The following is a 15103-nucleotide window of genomic DNA, read 5'->3' as shown; positions in this document are numbered from 1 at the left end:
AACCTAATGAAACCCTGAACTTCAGATTTCTCCCCCATCCCCCCCACCCCTAGAAAACAGGGTAAGCTACCTGCGCAGATGTATCCTAAGAAACTGCTCCAAGCCCTTATAGCAGAAGCAAAGAAACCTGAATAAGTACAGAGGAATCAACTTTCACTTGCTGAAACATCTGAAATGAGGGAGGAAAAAGTAATGGCACAGATACTACCATGTGTATTTTAGGAATTTTTGTTTGGTATGTTGATTCCTAACACGATCTCCACAGCAGACAAATCAATGCATTCTGAAACATGCACTAGAAATTATGCAGAAAATGTGTTTTTATCAAATATGATTAAGAATACGGAACTAGACAATGGTAATTATCACTGCATCTGCCCACAGTTCAATTTTCATTCATCAGCAGCTATTGCATTCATAGAATAGTATACAAAAAACCACAATCTGCTTTATCAACTTGAACTACTGAAAAATTAAAATACTCTAATATATCTGCAAAACATTATGTACTTCTCAGTAAGCTGGGTCAGACTATACAAACATAGTGAATGAAGCTACAGTGGTGGTATAGAAAGACTGTGCTTTCTTCCTAATCAGCACAGTTAAGCCACTGGGATATGGGAAATAGCTGCTATAGTACTGGACTCCACTGCTGTATTTCTTCATCTAGGCTCAACTTCAGTCATTATCAGCTTCACTCTAAGAATAAATAATCACTTCTCTTCAGCTGCAGTTCCTGCCCCTCAAAACAGGCTACAGGATTAAAGTTCATAAATACAGGTTTTTAGGCAGTACCCTCCATTATGAGAAATGCCAAGTACAGGTAACATTTTTCTGTGTATGCCAGATATTTTTAAACAGGATTTTCCTGTCACAACAGTCTTTTTCACTGACAGTATTTCAGCTATACTTAACCTAGTTTACAGAAAAATCTTTGTGTGTATTGTGTTATCTTCAAGGAGTAAAAAAACCCACAAAACCAAACATTTATTAAAGGTATGTTTACACAATACAGCTATCTTGAGAGGCTAACTAGCTCAGAAGGAATGGTACACCAACCTCAGTATCTCTGCAAAACACTGTCTATGGTATAAAAGCTCTCTCAATAAGTTTCAAACATTAGCATCTTATTGTTGATCTTACCTGAAGTAACGCAATAAAAAGAAAAAATGCATTAGCAGCTCTTCTGAACTGGGAATAAAGGAACCTTGGCAGGAACGTGATTATGTTGTACTTCGCAGTGCTGAGAGAAAGAGACAAAAACATGCACTATTATTACAGTACAAAAAAGTCTTCAAATGTATTCCTTCCCTCTCAGTTACACAAGCTTTCAAATAAAACGGAACCTTTTGTGATTTCTGTGCAAACATTTGTTTTGGCTAAAAGAGAAACTGAAAGACTTCTACAGTCATGCAGGGGTCTATGAACTGGCCAACCCAGGGAAGCGCCCGCCACCCACAGAAACTGTCCCGAGCTTCCACGTTGAGGCAAGAAGTTCCCTTGTCACCTCTGCCTGCTCTGTGGGAAGCAGTCAAGCCCTGCTGCCACTCAGTTACAGGCAATGAGGAGAAGAATGAAAAATACAGAGAAGGTAGCAGTCAGGTGTTTGCACCACCGTTGAGGGAGCAGGTAGGGCAGGCCCCAGGCCTGCAGCTCTTGGGCCCAGAGGAGTACCCCACCCCGCAAGCCATGGCGTACGCTGGGCAGGTAACTCTGCACAACGGCTCCAGTTCAGACAAAGTTCTTGGGGCAAGAGGGATAACAAGCGTAACGAGGAGGTGCTAAACCAGGACTGAGGAGCTGCGGAGCTTCTGCGCTGAGTAAGAGTTTGCATGATTCAATGCAAAAAACCTAACAACAGGATCAACTGAGTTGAAATTGTGCATTTAAGAAATGATTAAAATAATAAAAATCTATTAAAAGATAAACCCCCATACCCTTCACTGAATGTAAAGTTAACTTTTTTATTTTAAACTTATAAATATTGAATATTAAGTGTAGTTTTGCAAGGCTGGAAGAACAGAATACATCTTATCCCAGTGTAACAATCTCTGCTAAACCATCATCACAAAATGTTTCAGCTCCCAGCTCTTCGTCAGCCTTACATTTGTTTAAGAACAGACTGCTACCATCTAAGGGCCTAAAACAGTAACAGTGAAAATAATCATACCAAAAACTTACAAGCACAAGACTTGTAAGAATATTTTAATCCCTTTTGAAGTTACTAATATTTACTTCAACTTTGCATAAAAGTCAATTTAAAGGGGGAATGAAATGTATCCTGCAAAAAAGCTCAACGCCGTCAAGAAACAAGCAAAAGACAGAAAAGACAAGTTGTGTACACAAACAAAAAGCATTATAAAGTTTCTCAAGTCCATGGAAAAACCTCACCACGTTATTCTCAATCTCTATAGAATTTCTGTGTATTATCAAAGGTACCTTCAGAAACACACCTACCTGGGACAGGGATACCTTTGCCATTCCTTCACTTTGAATTTTAACAACAGAACTGAGTATGTTATCAGATCTAAACATACAAGTATTCAGTGTATTACTTAAAATTCAACAAAAACAAACAAAAAAGCACAACATAAACCATCAGCAGAGTCCTAAAGGCTGAACTTGAAATTCAAAACTAGTTTCATAAGCAACCACAGCATCTTTGTAGCTGACAAGGGTTTCCAAAGCACAAACAATGCCATGCTCAAGTGAAGTATATCTGCATTGGCATAGAGCTACCAGAAACACATTCAAAGACGAACTGAACTTCAACTGAACTGAAAGCTGAAGAACAAATCCATAATCTAGGGCCATGCTGATGGTGCAGCTGTAAAGTATCCATACCTTCCCCACCCTGTTCTGAAAAATTCAGGTCAGGTTTGTAATTGAAACAGCTCTGCTGCTCTCCTCATTTCATGTCATTCCGCCCTCCCGAGTCTGAGACTATAACTAGTGGTCAGAGGAAATGGCAGAAGTGGAATAAACAGAATCTTTTCTTCATTTTTGCTATGCAACATGCAATAGAATATTCTGAAATTAAGTATGTATTAAAAAAACCCACTAGTTAATACCTGACATGATTATTGCAGAATTTGGTTAGCTGGGGCTGATTGATGAATATAGTTCTCAGTTCCTCTTGATCAGCTAGAGAAGTTTTCTCTGAAACATCATCTGTCTTCTCATAGCCTGTAAAAACACAGCATGGTTTTCCATATAAATAGATTTATATACATACATAAACAAGATTCAAGGCACTTCATGACAAAAAAGACATCTATTGTAAACATGAACACAATGCATTTGCGTTTCTCACAAGTAATGATCATTTAAAAACTGAAAAAGTATATAGTCAAGATGCTTTGTAAAGCTATGATAATGAATAACTAAAATCTACAGAATTCATGAGTACACTTAAATAGCTTGTGCTGCTTCATGGCAATATGAAATGAACTATTGTCTGTTGATGCATTTGAATCCAGAAGTGTGCATACCAAAAAAAAAGGGGGGGGGGGGAGAAAAAAACCCCAAGGCCCAAAAAGGTCGGTCTCATCCATCTCTCCCAGCTGAGTGATCTTGAACTAAAAATCTGCAAAATTGCAGAACTTACTTCCAGTACTGAGGTAAATAAATATTTAAAAAGGAAGACACCAAGAGAAATATATTAACACTAGCATAAGAAAAAGGCAAGAAGTTCAAGAATATACCAGTAACACCAGTAATTCTAGGCAACATGTAATGACAAATATAGTTATCAGAAAAATAAACATTAAAAACTCAGAAGATCTCTATATTGTATACAGATCATTCAACAGCTTCAAGTTTTGCATGTAAAATTTAACACTGGTCATTGCCGAATTTAAAGGAAAGTGAAATATTTAAAGGGGCATTTACTATAACCTTTATACAATTCATTCCATACTACTTAATCTATTTTCCTGCACCACATCTGCCTAATATGCACATAACACACTTTCCCCTTTGTGCTTCTTTTAAACTAGTGTTACACACACACCCACACACTCACACACCTGTAGTAATGTAACAATTTAGAGTCTGCAAAAGAACATGTAAACAGGTAAAAGTCTTATAAAAACTGTGAAAATTTAACCATTAATCTCAATGGTAGAAAAACAGTTTACCAAGAGGATGTCTGAATTAAATACAAAAAGCATGTGTCTAGTAGAGCCATCTTAAATCAAAATGACTAATTCTATTTATTTGCACAAATCACCTGTTTTGAGAAATACTCATAAAAAATTAATTGTCACACTTAAAACAAAGCAAACACAGAAAACTAATGTAAGCTACCCTACAATGAGATCGATTATATTCTTCCAGTCCTCAGGAACACCTCCCCCTGCCCCCAGACCATCACAACCTTGCAAAGATAGCAGTGAGACCTGCCAGCTCTCTCTGCACTCGTGAATGCATCTGATCAGATCCCACGGACTCGTGTATTCCCAGTTTTTTTAAGTGTTCCCTAAGCTGGTCGTCCTCCTCCACCAAGGTAAGTCTTTCTTGCTTCAGACTTTCCAACTGATGTCAGGAACCTGTGGTTCCTGAAGGCTGATCTTATCAGTACAGACCAAAGCGGAGAAGGCACTACGTACTGCATCCTCTTCTGTGTCCTTTGTCTCCAGGTTCCCTGCCCCATTCAGCAGGCAGGCCCACATCTCCCCTAGCCATCTTCCTGCTGTTACATCTGAAGGAGAACAAGAGCTTCTACAAGCCCCTCACCAGATTAAAGCCCAGGTGGGCTTTGGCTTTGCTAGCTAACCCCATCCCTCTATACTCCTCTCCAGCCACCTGTCCCTGCTTTCACCTCTTGTATGTTCCCTTTTTACACTTGAGTTTTGTCAGGGGCTCCTTGCTAATGGTGTCCTACTGCCACCTTTGCTTGATTTCTTGCTCATTCTGATGGACCAATCCTGAGCTGGAAGGACGTGATCCTTGGAAGCCAAGGCCACTAGGCATTTGTTGGTTAATGGGATACTATTCCTTCACCTGCTACAAATTTTCTGCATGACACTAGCCAGATTATTCCCAGAGAAGTGACATCAATATATTCTTCATTTTGTGTCTGCTTAACTTGAAATGGTACTGTTAGACTCACTGACATTCCCAGCACCTGCCTCCACTAGTCACTGAAAGCTGAGCTTTGTGTATATTCTTCTATAAACTATGAGGAATCTTGTACCAACCTCCATCACAACTTTCACCTGTAAAAGGGGATACCAGTGTATTCTTCTCTCTCAAGGCTTTTAACTAATGTTTCGTCCACCACTCAGCCATTACACTGATGACCAACAGGCCTGAGCAGTCTACTCAGGCTGGAGTTTGTAAAGTAAACACAGGTATGGCGTAAATCAATCACCAAAAAGTTTTTAAATGATAACAATAATCTCTGTGTGTATAGCTGCTTGTTAAATAAGCACTGTTCATGCTGTATGCCAAATGAGAAAGATACATAGAAAAAAACTATGTTAGAATGAAACTGAATATATCAGAACATATATGCATGTCAAGGATAATTAAGGCTGTACATCAAAACTTACAGCTTATTTCTAGCATGTTCTATAAATTTTTATGAACAGGTTATGCACAATCCAAGTCACCCTCCAGTCCACTGGCCCACTCCATAGCCTCTTGCCTATTATATCTAGAACATATATTTCAGACACCACCTTGCAAGGTCAAATCTCCACACACTGTGCAAAGACTCAGCAGAAACTTGTAATTTCATGCCATTTGCCATTCAGAATTCAGAGATTCTATTACTATGCAGAAAATCCCCACTACTACCTTCATCCACTGCAATTTCTCTATTTCTTTCCTTCCCACTCCCCCAGTGAAAGGCATACACCCAACACGCTTCTATTCAAACTTCAGTATGTATCTCAAGAAGACCCTTCAGAGGCTAACAGACTGGACCCACCTGAACAAGCATCCACGTAGTACCCCTCAACTCAAGGAACAACATGGGCACATGTCGCAGACTAAGCGTGCCATATCCTATTCTTGTCCTTACCTCTCCTTGGAGTGACAACCTTCATACAACTGGCTATGCACAACCTCCAGCAGACAACTCCATAAACATATATCCCTATAACACAACTGGATATAGGTACATCTTTAAGAAGACTATGTTTTCAGTCAAGCCGCAGGTGCACATCCAATCCCATGTTCATACCTGATGAGCCCAAATCCATCACATGGCAAGCACACCTTCATTCTGGGTATAGGACATTTACTTTACAGTTGCTCAATGAAGGAGTAAACGTGAAATACGGCTCCTGTGAGAGCACTTGGGTGGAGAAACTGGAAACTATTGTGTCAAAAATAGCAACCTAGCCTGACTAAGTTCAGGAAATAAGGAAAGAGTTTGCACATTTCTGGAATGTATTACTTCAATTTTAAAGCATTCATTTAAAAACTTATGCCAGTATAAGCCTTGAATACTGACGATAGAGTTAAAACAAATGTTAGTGGGCATTAAACACTATATATTACCTGTTTGTTAAAAAGACTGCCAAACTATAGACATTTATTTTCATATATCAGTATTACAGCATTTATTTGGTTGCCTTTATTCAAAATGACAGCAAAAAGGTGCTGAGGAGCTTCATAAACATTCACCGCCCCACCTCCTACTATCTTGAATTCACTTTTTTCAATTTTCACTTAAAAATCAATCTTAGGAGTTAAGTTCTGAGCCTCTATACTCTGCAGCTTCAGTAAAACCAGCTCTCGTGCCCTAGGTGCATTATACTACCCTGAAAGCTTTAAAGGTTACACATGTCCCATCGTGTCCCTGCCTAAACTTTAGAATGCATTCACTAGAGTACACAGACTAGCCTGATACACAAAGCTCCATATCAAGGAGATAAATTTTTTCTTCCCTGTTTGTGTGTGTTTGTCTATATGCATATACACAAAAATATCCAAAAGCTTATGCATTACTTAAGTTATTATATCATCTAAAGTGGTAAATATGCTTAATTTAAATGACTAAAATGTCGTCCAAACAACAAGAGACACACAATGCTCTTTGAAATTCTCTGCTTTCATATAAGATTATCAGAAAGAGTGTAAAAAAAGACATGAAATTTTAATTCAGCGTTTGGTATAGAGCTTCTACATCCTACCCTCCCACGATGTCATTTCTTTAAATGTCCATATACCACCCTTTGCAACAACACCATTACATCTTGCTTGCATCACCTACCCAAGAACTTCCATCAAGAGTCAGCACACCTGAGTTTCCTCTGCAGCTATGCTGGTTAGCTAATAGTGCCTAATGCCTGGTCAGAAATTGGGCACACTGTTCTTGCCAGGTAGCTGCTGATTTTCAGAACTGCGCAAGGTCAAAGAGAACTCTCTGCTGCACAGCTGCAAGGCAAGCCAAAGCTCAGGCACCATTTCTGGGCTCTCAGCATGCCAATGTCTTCAGGGACACTATATCACCTTGGCCTGCATGCGGGACAGGCCTACCCTACAACAGTTTTGTTTTATTTTTAAAGTCAATATACTATGTTTTGTAAGTGAAATTTTTCACTAATTTGTCAGATACAGGACTGTATGTTCATAGGTACCACCTGGAGCATGACTGGGAGTTTTCCCACATGATGCATTCATTAGAATTGCAACTAAAAATTATCTATCACATTCCCAGGGTTGGTTTGTATTCTGCATCTTCAGAAAACTATCATAAAGCATTTCCAATTTCTGCCATGTCTCGCCCACACTCGTCTAGCATACACAGATTAAATCATCAAAAGCTTTATTATAGTAATTTTTTTCAAATACGACCTGCAAGGAAATCTTCGCTATATTTTATTTACTTAAGGAGAGTAAAGAATTTGACAGCAACTGGTTGGTACTCAAACAGCCCGAAATAATGCCAGCAACTAAAATTAAAAAGGGATATGCTTTTCAACAAGGAAAGATGTTAAAGTTATAGTAGTTCATACATTCATTTATTTCATTGGTGGGCATTTCGCCCACCAATCTACAGTCGAGAGGACAGATATAAAGGCTGCAGATTTGTCCCATTGTTACAATCCCTGATGCAATCTGGCATCTTACAGGAAATCATGTCTAAGACATGTATTGTTTCAACTATTAACTTTGAAACATGAAGTAGGACATCTATCAAACTACACTGACAAACCTGAGCCTAACTGCATTATGTCACCTCCCAATTTTAAGAGCTACCTTTCTATGAAATTTTAAAAACCCAAACTATAGGCCAGAGCTTAACTGCTGACTAACCTCACATTTCAGTGCAGCAGGTCTACATAAAACCTCATCACTTTGCAAAAAAGCTGCTAAGGGTTACATTACTTCCTCCAGAAGTGAGGATCCATTGGCATCAAACCAATTTGTATGAACTCAGCCTATTAATCAAATAAGCAGAGTCCGGCCTCTCATAAAAATACTGTGTACCAAGTAACTGCAAGAACAAATAAAGAATGGAAGGGAAATTTCACCAGACCATCTCTTAGTGAAAGCAGTTACATTTTTGATAAAGGTGTGTTTGAAAAGAATGCATTTAAGACACAGCAAGAATTAAAAAGAGTTGGTTGCCCTTCTGTAATCCATTAGAAGGTTCCAGGACAACAGAAGAGCGTTGACACAAACATTCAGAAAATTGACAAAGAAAAAAAAACCAAACAAACACATGAAGTAAAGAATCCAGACAGGAAAAATAAAAACCCACAACACATGCACTGAAAATAGCAAAGCATCAGCTGTTAGAAAATTCTGATTATGAAAAATTGGTGTGAAGAATAAAAGTAAGAACTGAAGATGAAGCAGTCATTCTCATCTCTTTTTTTTTTTTAAAAAAAAAAGTGTAGTTATCATTGTGTTCAGGTATTAAACTGATACTCACCTAACTCCTTGTTTGTTCATTGCACTAAGCTATCAGAAAAGCATTGTTCCAGGGCTTAAAATTAAAAGCAGCATGATTCTTTTTGGCCTAAAGGCTGCAACAATTTAAGGTCACAGCAAATTCTGAAGTACCTCTTAGTAATAATTTTGAAGTCTTATATTTAGCAAAACTGCAATTATCACATTTCAGACAGGAACTGTGATGCTGTACTAGTAAGACCTGCCATTCAGAAACACTGAATATTTTGCAAGACTTTTCTTCTTCTGCTGTGGCTTGCAAAACTGCTGATATTTAACCAGAGTTGAGCTGATATTTAACCACAGTTGAAATATCAAACAGATTCTATGCCATACATTCTTACATGTCCCCACTGACAGAAAAGCATCTGACTTGAAAAAAGTTGTAAGTCAGCACTGTAAAATGAATAATAGGAAATGCCAACATGTCATACTACTGACAATTTATTATGCAGAAATGGCAAGTTTCAAAACTAATTTCCTCTTAATATTCAGAATCACACCTTCTGATAATATATTTTGATTATCTTATTATTTTATGTCACTACAGTGCCAAAACCAATAAAAAATGTACTTCAATATCAAAGGAATGCAACTATTGCCCTAATCAAAAAGTTCATTTACAAAGCTATTGCATAAACTAGAATGACTGTACGTAATATTTTGTTCTGCACTCTAAAAGTTATTTGCTAACAGAACACAGAATCTGGAAGTTATTGACAGATAAGCACAAAACACTACAGACTTCATTCAAAGTCGCTCAACAGATAACCGAGGTTTTGGTTCAGGACTTCCTTCAATCTGTTCAAAATTAAAGAATGGAAGTAAATTATATGCAAGAGTGGGAAAAGGCAAGAAGAAATTGGAAACAGAATTGCTGTGAATTCTGAAAATATGGAGACTGGGTAGTTACTTCCCAGGGTACAAGCTGTACCTGGAAAAAAAAAATTCATAGCAAAATGTGTATTTTGCATAGAATACATGTTTTCAGGTTTGCCAGCAAAAGTAACATCTTCAACAACGACAAAGCCCAAATAAATAAATAACCAATGAAACAAACAAACAAAGCCCCCAAACAACCAACTTCAGCTTTCTCCAACAAGACAACCCATTGAAGACCATGTTTTCCAACAACAAATTTAGAAGAAGCAACTCTGTTCCAACACACAATATTTGCAGGGACTCTTCCTAAGCCAGTTTTGATAATAAAGTTTCTAAATTAGTAAAACAACAACAATAAATTCTAAAGAGTAATCATTGTCCAAATATTTTCCATATATCCAGATTTTCCTTTAGGTAGGGTGGTTTAACAGTTTCAGCTTTCATTCCATAAACCAGTCTGATTTTCATTAAAAGAAATGGACAAAGGTAAATACAGATAGACTGTAACATGGAAAGAAAGGGAGGGAAAGAAAACCCTCGCTCAAATCACCAGAAGGATTTTAATTCACTTAATCATTAAAAATTTCTTCTTTATTCTCCAAGTACGGCATTAAAAAGCTTTGGAAGCTGGTGCTGTAGCCAAGAACTTCTTACATGAGTAAGTTTGCTAGCTCGTATTCCCGAAGAACATAGCACAGTTTGAAGAGGGTATCATTATGAAAAAGCTGCCTTCGAAGTTGTTTGTCGTAATGCCGTGATAGACCTTCGACGACAGAGCAGGCGCTGGGAACCTGACCCATCAGTCCGTCCTTCTGAGGAGTCAGAGCAGAGAAGGGAATTGCAATGACCTGCTTGAACCTGCTGGTATGACTGAGATCGCCAAGCCTGCACTAGAACTAGACCAAGTTTTTTCCCCACTGAAGCACTGGGATCTCAAAATAGTCTACAGAACAGACTTGGCAGAAAAAAAACGCAGACACAAATGACTATAATGAGCACTACATCTGGTAAAATGCTATGCAGTCCTATAGTCCATGAGTAGAAACACCTAAGCATTTATTAGGCATTACAAAAACAGATGGTCTGCTGAAGACAATCTGATGACTACAGAATTTCAAAACACTTTCCCTCTTCATATGAAAGTCACCTCATCTTGGAGAAGTTCAGTTTCCCCTAGTTTTCATAGAATCATTTACCTCCACTAATATGAAGAACTAGTTATCACCTGCTGTTGTTGGTAGACAGCACCATGGCACCTCACATTTCTACCTTTTCTCGACAGCCTAATACAGTTCACTGAACACCAATACACGGAGGAAAGGCATTAATGCTTCAGTCCTCAGAGAGCCTTAATAAGAACTGCCAACCACAATTCCACTCTCTCAGAGTCTCTCACAAGAAATAAAATGCTTTGAATGATTCCATTTCATATTATTTAATAGATGCATATATTAACTGTGCAGCTATATCTAGCTAAAATAATCATAGTTAATTATTGTATTTAATAAAGCTAGATGTAGGCTACACTACTCAAAGATTCCTCATGTGTTTTGCAACTGCAGAATACATGACACCGATGCTATTTCCACAGAACCAAATGTCTGAAGCCCAGGTACAATTCTAAATTAAGGTTACTGGTGGTGAAAACACATGTACCAATTTCCTAAATTTGCTTAGGAGGGCCAGATCTTCCATGCCTCAAGTGAGACTTTATTGATACACATACCGCTTTAGAACTGCAGCATTTCCTAGGCTTATGGTGGAACTGCAGGTGTTCTTCTTTGCAACAGGCATAATAGGCACAAAGATATATTAAAAAAAAAGGTTAGAAGCATGCCTCGTTATCTTTCATCAGCCATGAAGAGCACAAGAACCTGCAGAGGTCTGGAAGAATGCCACAAAAATAATAGTTCTTTTATAACCAAATTCTTTTCTCTATGCAGGTAACGTCTTACAGATGTTAAAACACCTACAATTTTTATTTTGTAATAATTTATAGACTGTAGCATCAATTTTTCTGTGCAACTGTCAACCAGTTCTTGGCGATGATATATGTGTGCATTGTTCTGACAGTTCTGACTTCGTTTATTTCATCAGAGCTCAACAGTTGATTTTCTCTAATAACAGTATTACTATCTCTTCATGTCAGCGCGAGCTTAGTTCTGAGATGATGTCAAGACAGTCCAGGCTGATAAGGTAGCTCATGATCCATGGAAAAGGTCTCTGAAGCAGAAATTAGTTGCTGCAGTGACAGGAGAAAAAAAATGAGGTTTTAACCCCAAAGATACAATACAAAAATTCTAGAATAAGGGAAGTAATATTAAGCTTGTCTATCAGATCCCAACAAGCCTTAGGCTACTCTAAGGAATGGTCCGTGCCATAACAACACTTACGGAAGCTGCTGTTTGTGATAACAGTATTACCAGAGACTTCCAAAGAACACACAAGGACCCTGCCAATAACAAGAATTTCCTACTCTGCACTGTAGGTAAGACTTCGGTGGAGGTCTCTGAAGGCAGCCTTATCATCACTTCGCACAGTGCTTATCTAAGAGCCTCCTGTGACGGCCAGAGCTAGGGTTTTACAGTTCCTTTATGTCACTGTCAAATGCTACAGGCGAGACCCAAACTGCAGAACTCTGAAGTTCTTTTTTTTAGAAAATAGTAACATTTACTTACAAAGAACTGTTTAGAAACACCAGCCACACGGTCCAAATGTGTGGACCAACTAGACTTGGAAGCCATTTATCTCAAAAAGAAAAAAGGAAGTAAGAGACTCATTGACATTGGATTCATTGTGAATGAACAGAGTATAAATAAATTGAACATGAATATAAATAAAATGAACTAGTAAGCGTCACATTAATGTAAGAGCAAGAAAACAGTAACATTTTAAAAATTATTTTTGAGTAATACTAATACTATAAAGTAAAGTATGAGTCAATAACTCCACTGCTATGATAACAAACTGTCACATCATTTTCCAAAAGTTAAGTTTCTTAAAAGAGGTTTCATACCTATTTTCAGTCCTAAAGAAAGTATTTTTGAGAAGCCTCTTAAACCCTGTATTCAACTGTTTTACAGTCATCCAACCTTGAACGCTATTCAAATAAGGTAGATTTTTTTTTTTTTTCCTTTTACTGCATATGCACATCTTAGACATTTACCTTTAGGGAACACCACATTTGTTCACTTAATAACCGTTAAGATTCCTGTAATTAGATCATTTTAAAGAGAGCATCAATTTTCCCAATTTATTTGTGCTAAGCTTGCAGTGAAAATCAACTGTCTGGAAAAGAATGACTGAAAAAGAACTAAAATAAAGCACTGAAAATTTGGATGTTTAACTAATACCATTATATGCATCTACTAATCACTGTGGGTATAGCCCCACAGCTGCTCTGGTTGTATACGCATTTCAAAAGTGTCCCTGGAACTATGTACCTTCTTCCTTTCTTCTTAGAAAGATGCATTATTCTGTTTCTTGGCCAGCTAACATTTCCTAGGTAGAGGCAGAGCCAGACCTCCTACAAACCTACTTTTGGGGGAGGAAGGCATGTAACATGGGAGAAACAGAAAAGAACATCAAGATCACAGCCTGCTTCCAATCCATCTTTCTTCGTGCTCTTCCTAGCACCAAAAAAAAAAAAAAAATCCTTTGTTTTGAAGAAGGAAGAAACACACAGGTAGAAAGTTTCTACCTCCCTATATAGTAAAAAAAAAAAAAAAAAAAAAAAAAAGACAAAAAATAAACAACCTGATGTAATGGTTTAAGTGCAAAAACTTTCTGACAAAGGGCTAAAACCTGCATACCTGCGTCATTACAGTGACATTGCTGTCATTACCTACAGCAACTGAAAATCATAAGCTGCCCCAACACACTGCTGCTTTAGTATTGGTGATTTCAAATCCTACTTTTGCATGCGATAAATATTATATTAAGATAATTTCACTACAGTGATTATTTCCACAGAGCAGTTCTTGTCACATTGTTACCTGAAGGCAAGCAACCCTAACCCTCAGTTAGGCATGAAACATCAGCACGGTCTGAAGCCTTCAGGCACGCTCCCTGTACCAGGAACGTTTGTTTCTGACGATCGGTGTACGTACTACACACGAAAGGCACGATGACAGATCCCCAGGCGGAGCGCCCCAGCGCACATGCCCCCGGCCATCAGCCGGCTCTCCCCCGCCGCCGCTCGGGGCCGGCGGGCCGCGCAGCCAGGCACGCCGGGGGGAAGACAACAACCGCTCGCCCTGAAACGCTGCCATCGCCGAGGCGCAGACCGCTGCCCCCCGCAGACAATGCACAGCCGTAGATACGAGACCGCCCGGAAACCACCACCGCCAGCAGCAGCAAGGCTCACGCCCCAGCGCTGGGGCCGATGCAAGCGCCCGCCGCCGCCGCCGCAGCCTGGGCGATGCCGGGGTGCCCGACCCGCGCTCAGGTGCGCGGCGGGGGGAGACGGAGCGACGCGAAGACCTCCTCCCCTGCGGGGCCGGGAGGCGGGCGGCGGGCACGGCGCGACCGGAGGCCGCGGTGAGGGGCGGCGCGGCGGGCGGCGTTGCACCAGCAGGCGCGACACCGGCTCCCGCCGCCTCGTCTCCCCGCCGCCCCCTCCCGGCCGCGGCTCTGCGCCGGAGGGTCGCGTCCCCCCCTGCGGCCGGGGAGAGGCGGGCGGCACTTACCCTCTGCGCGGGAGCGGATCTCGGACACCGTTTTCTGCACCGCCGGCATCGCCGCCGGGCGGGGGGCGGTGGCGCGACCGCCTCCGCGCCCTGCACCTGCCGCACGCCGGAGCGCGCCCTGCGCCGCAGCGAGGCCCGGGGCGAGAGCGGCGGGTCCCGGCGGCGGCTCCTCCGGCGGCGGCTCCTCCGGCAGCCCGAGGCGGCAGGCTCACGCCCCGGCTGCGGCTCCCTCCGCTGCCGCCGCCGCTGCTAACTGACAGCCGGGGCGCCAGCGCTCCGCGCTCGCCTGCCCCCTCCGGAACCTACCAACTCCGCCTCCCCCCCCCGCCTCCTCGTCCCGCGGCGTCCCGCCGCCATCTCCTGCCTCAGCGGGCTCAGGCTCGCCGAGCCGCTGCGCCTAACCGGGCACCGGCACTACGGGCGGTTTCGGTCCCGCTTCTGGAGCGAGCGAAGGGTTCCCGATGTGTCGTGTGTCCCGCGTGTGTGTGCCCCCCGTGACGCGAGGGGAATGGAACGCGCCGAGCCCTGGGCCGCTGCCCGGCGCTGGGGGCGGGCGGGGAGCCCCGGGGAAGGCCGCCCGGGGTCCCCGTGCCTGGCAGCCGGGGGGCTGCGTCCCGGGCGGG

General features: G+C 41.1%; 1 protein-coding gene across 4 annotated transcripts in view; it reads right to left on the bottom strand.

Moving 5' to 3' along the window:
• Positions 1 to 14599, bottom strand: part of ATP8A1 (ATPase phospholipid transporting 8A1) — a 122674-nt gene extending 108075 nt beyond the window's left edge. For all 4 annotated transcript variants that reach the window (XR_014228618.1, XM_082316025.1, XM_082316026.1 and 1 more), the window contains exons 1-3: positions 14481 to 14599; positions 3072 to 3186; positions 1144 to 1243 (exon numbers count right to left, since the gene is read on the bottom strand). Coding sequence is in view for 3 of the 4 variants with exons in the window: in XM_082316025.1 (XP_082172151.1) it covers positions 1144 to 1243; positions 3072 to 3186; positions 14481 to 14529 (264 nt within the window). In the remaining variant the exon portion in view is untranslated. The remainder of the gene's footprint in view (positions 1 to 1143; positions 1244 to 3071; positions 3187 to 14480) is intronic.
• Between the last annotated feature and the right edge of the window lie 504 nt (positions 14600 to 15103).

This window comes from Platalea leucorodia (genome assembly GCF_965183815.1).
Source record: "Platalea leucorodia genome assembly, chromosome: 6".
NCBI classification, from domain to species: Eukaryota; Metazoa; Chordata; class Aves; order Pelecaniformes; family Threskiornithidae; genus Platalea; species Platalea leucorodia.
Note: the sequence above shows the minus strand (reverse complement) of the source record. Positions and strands in the feature narration are given on the sequence as shown.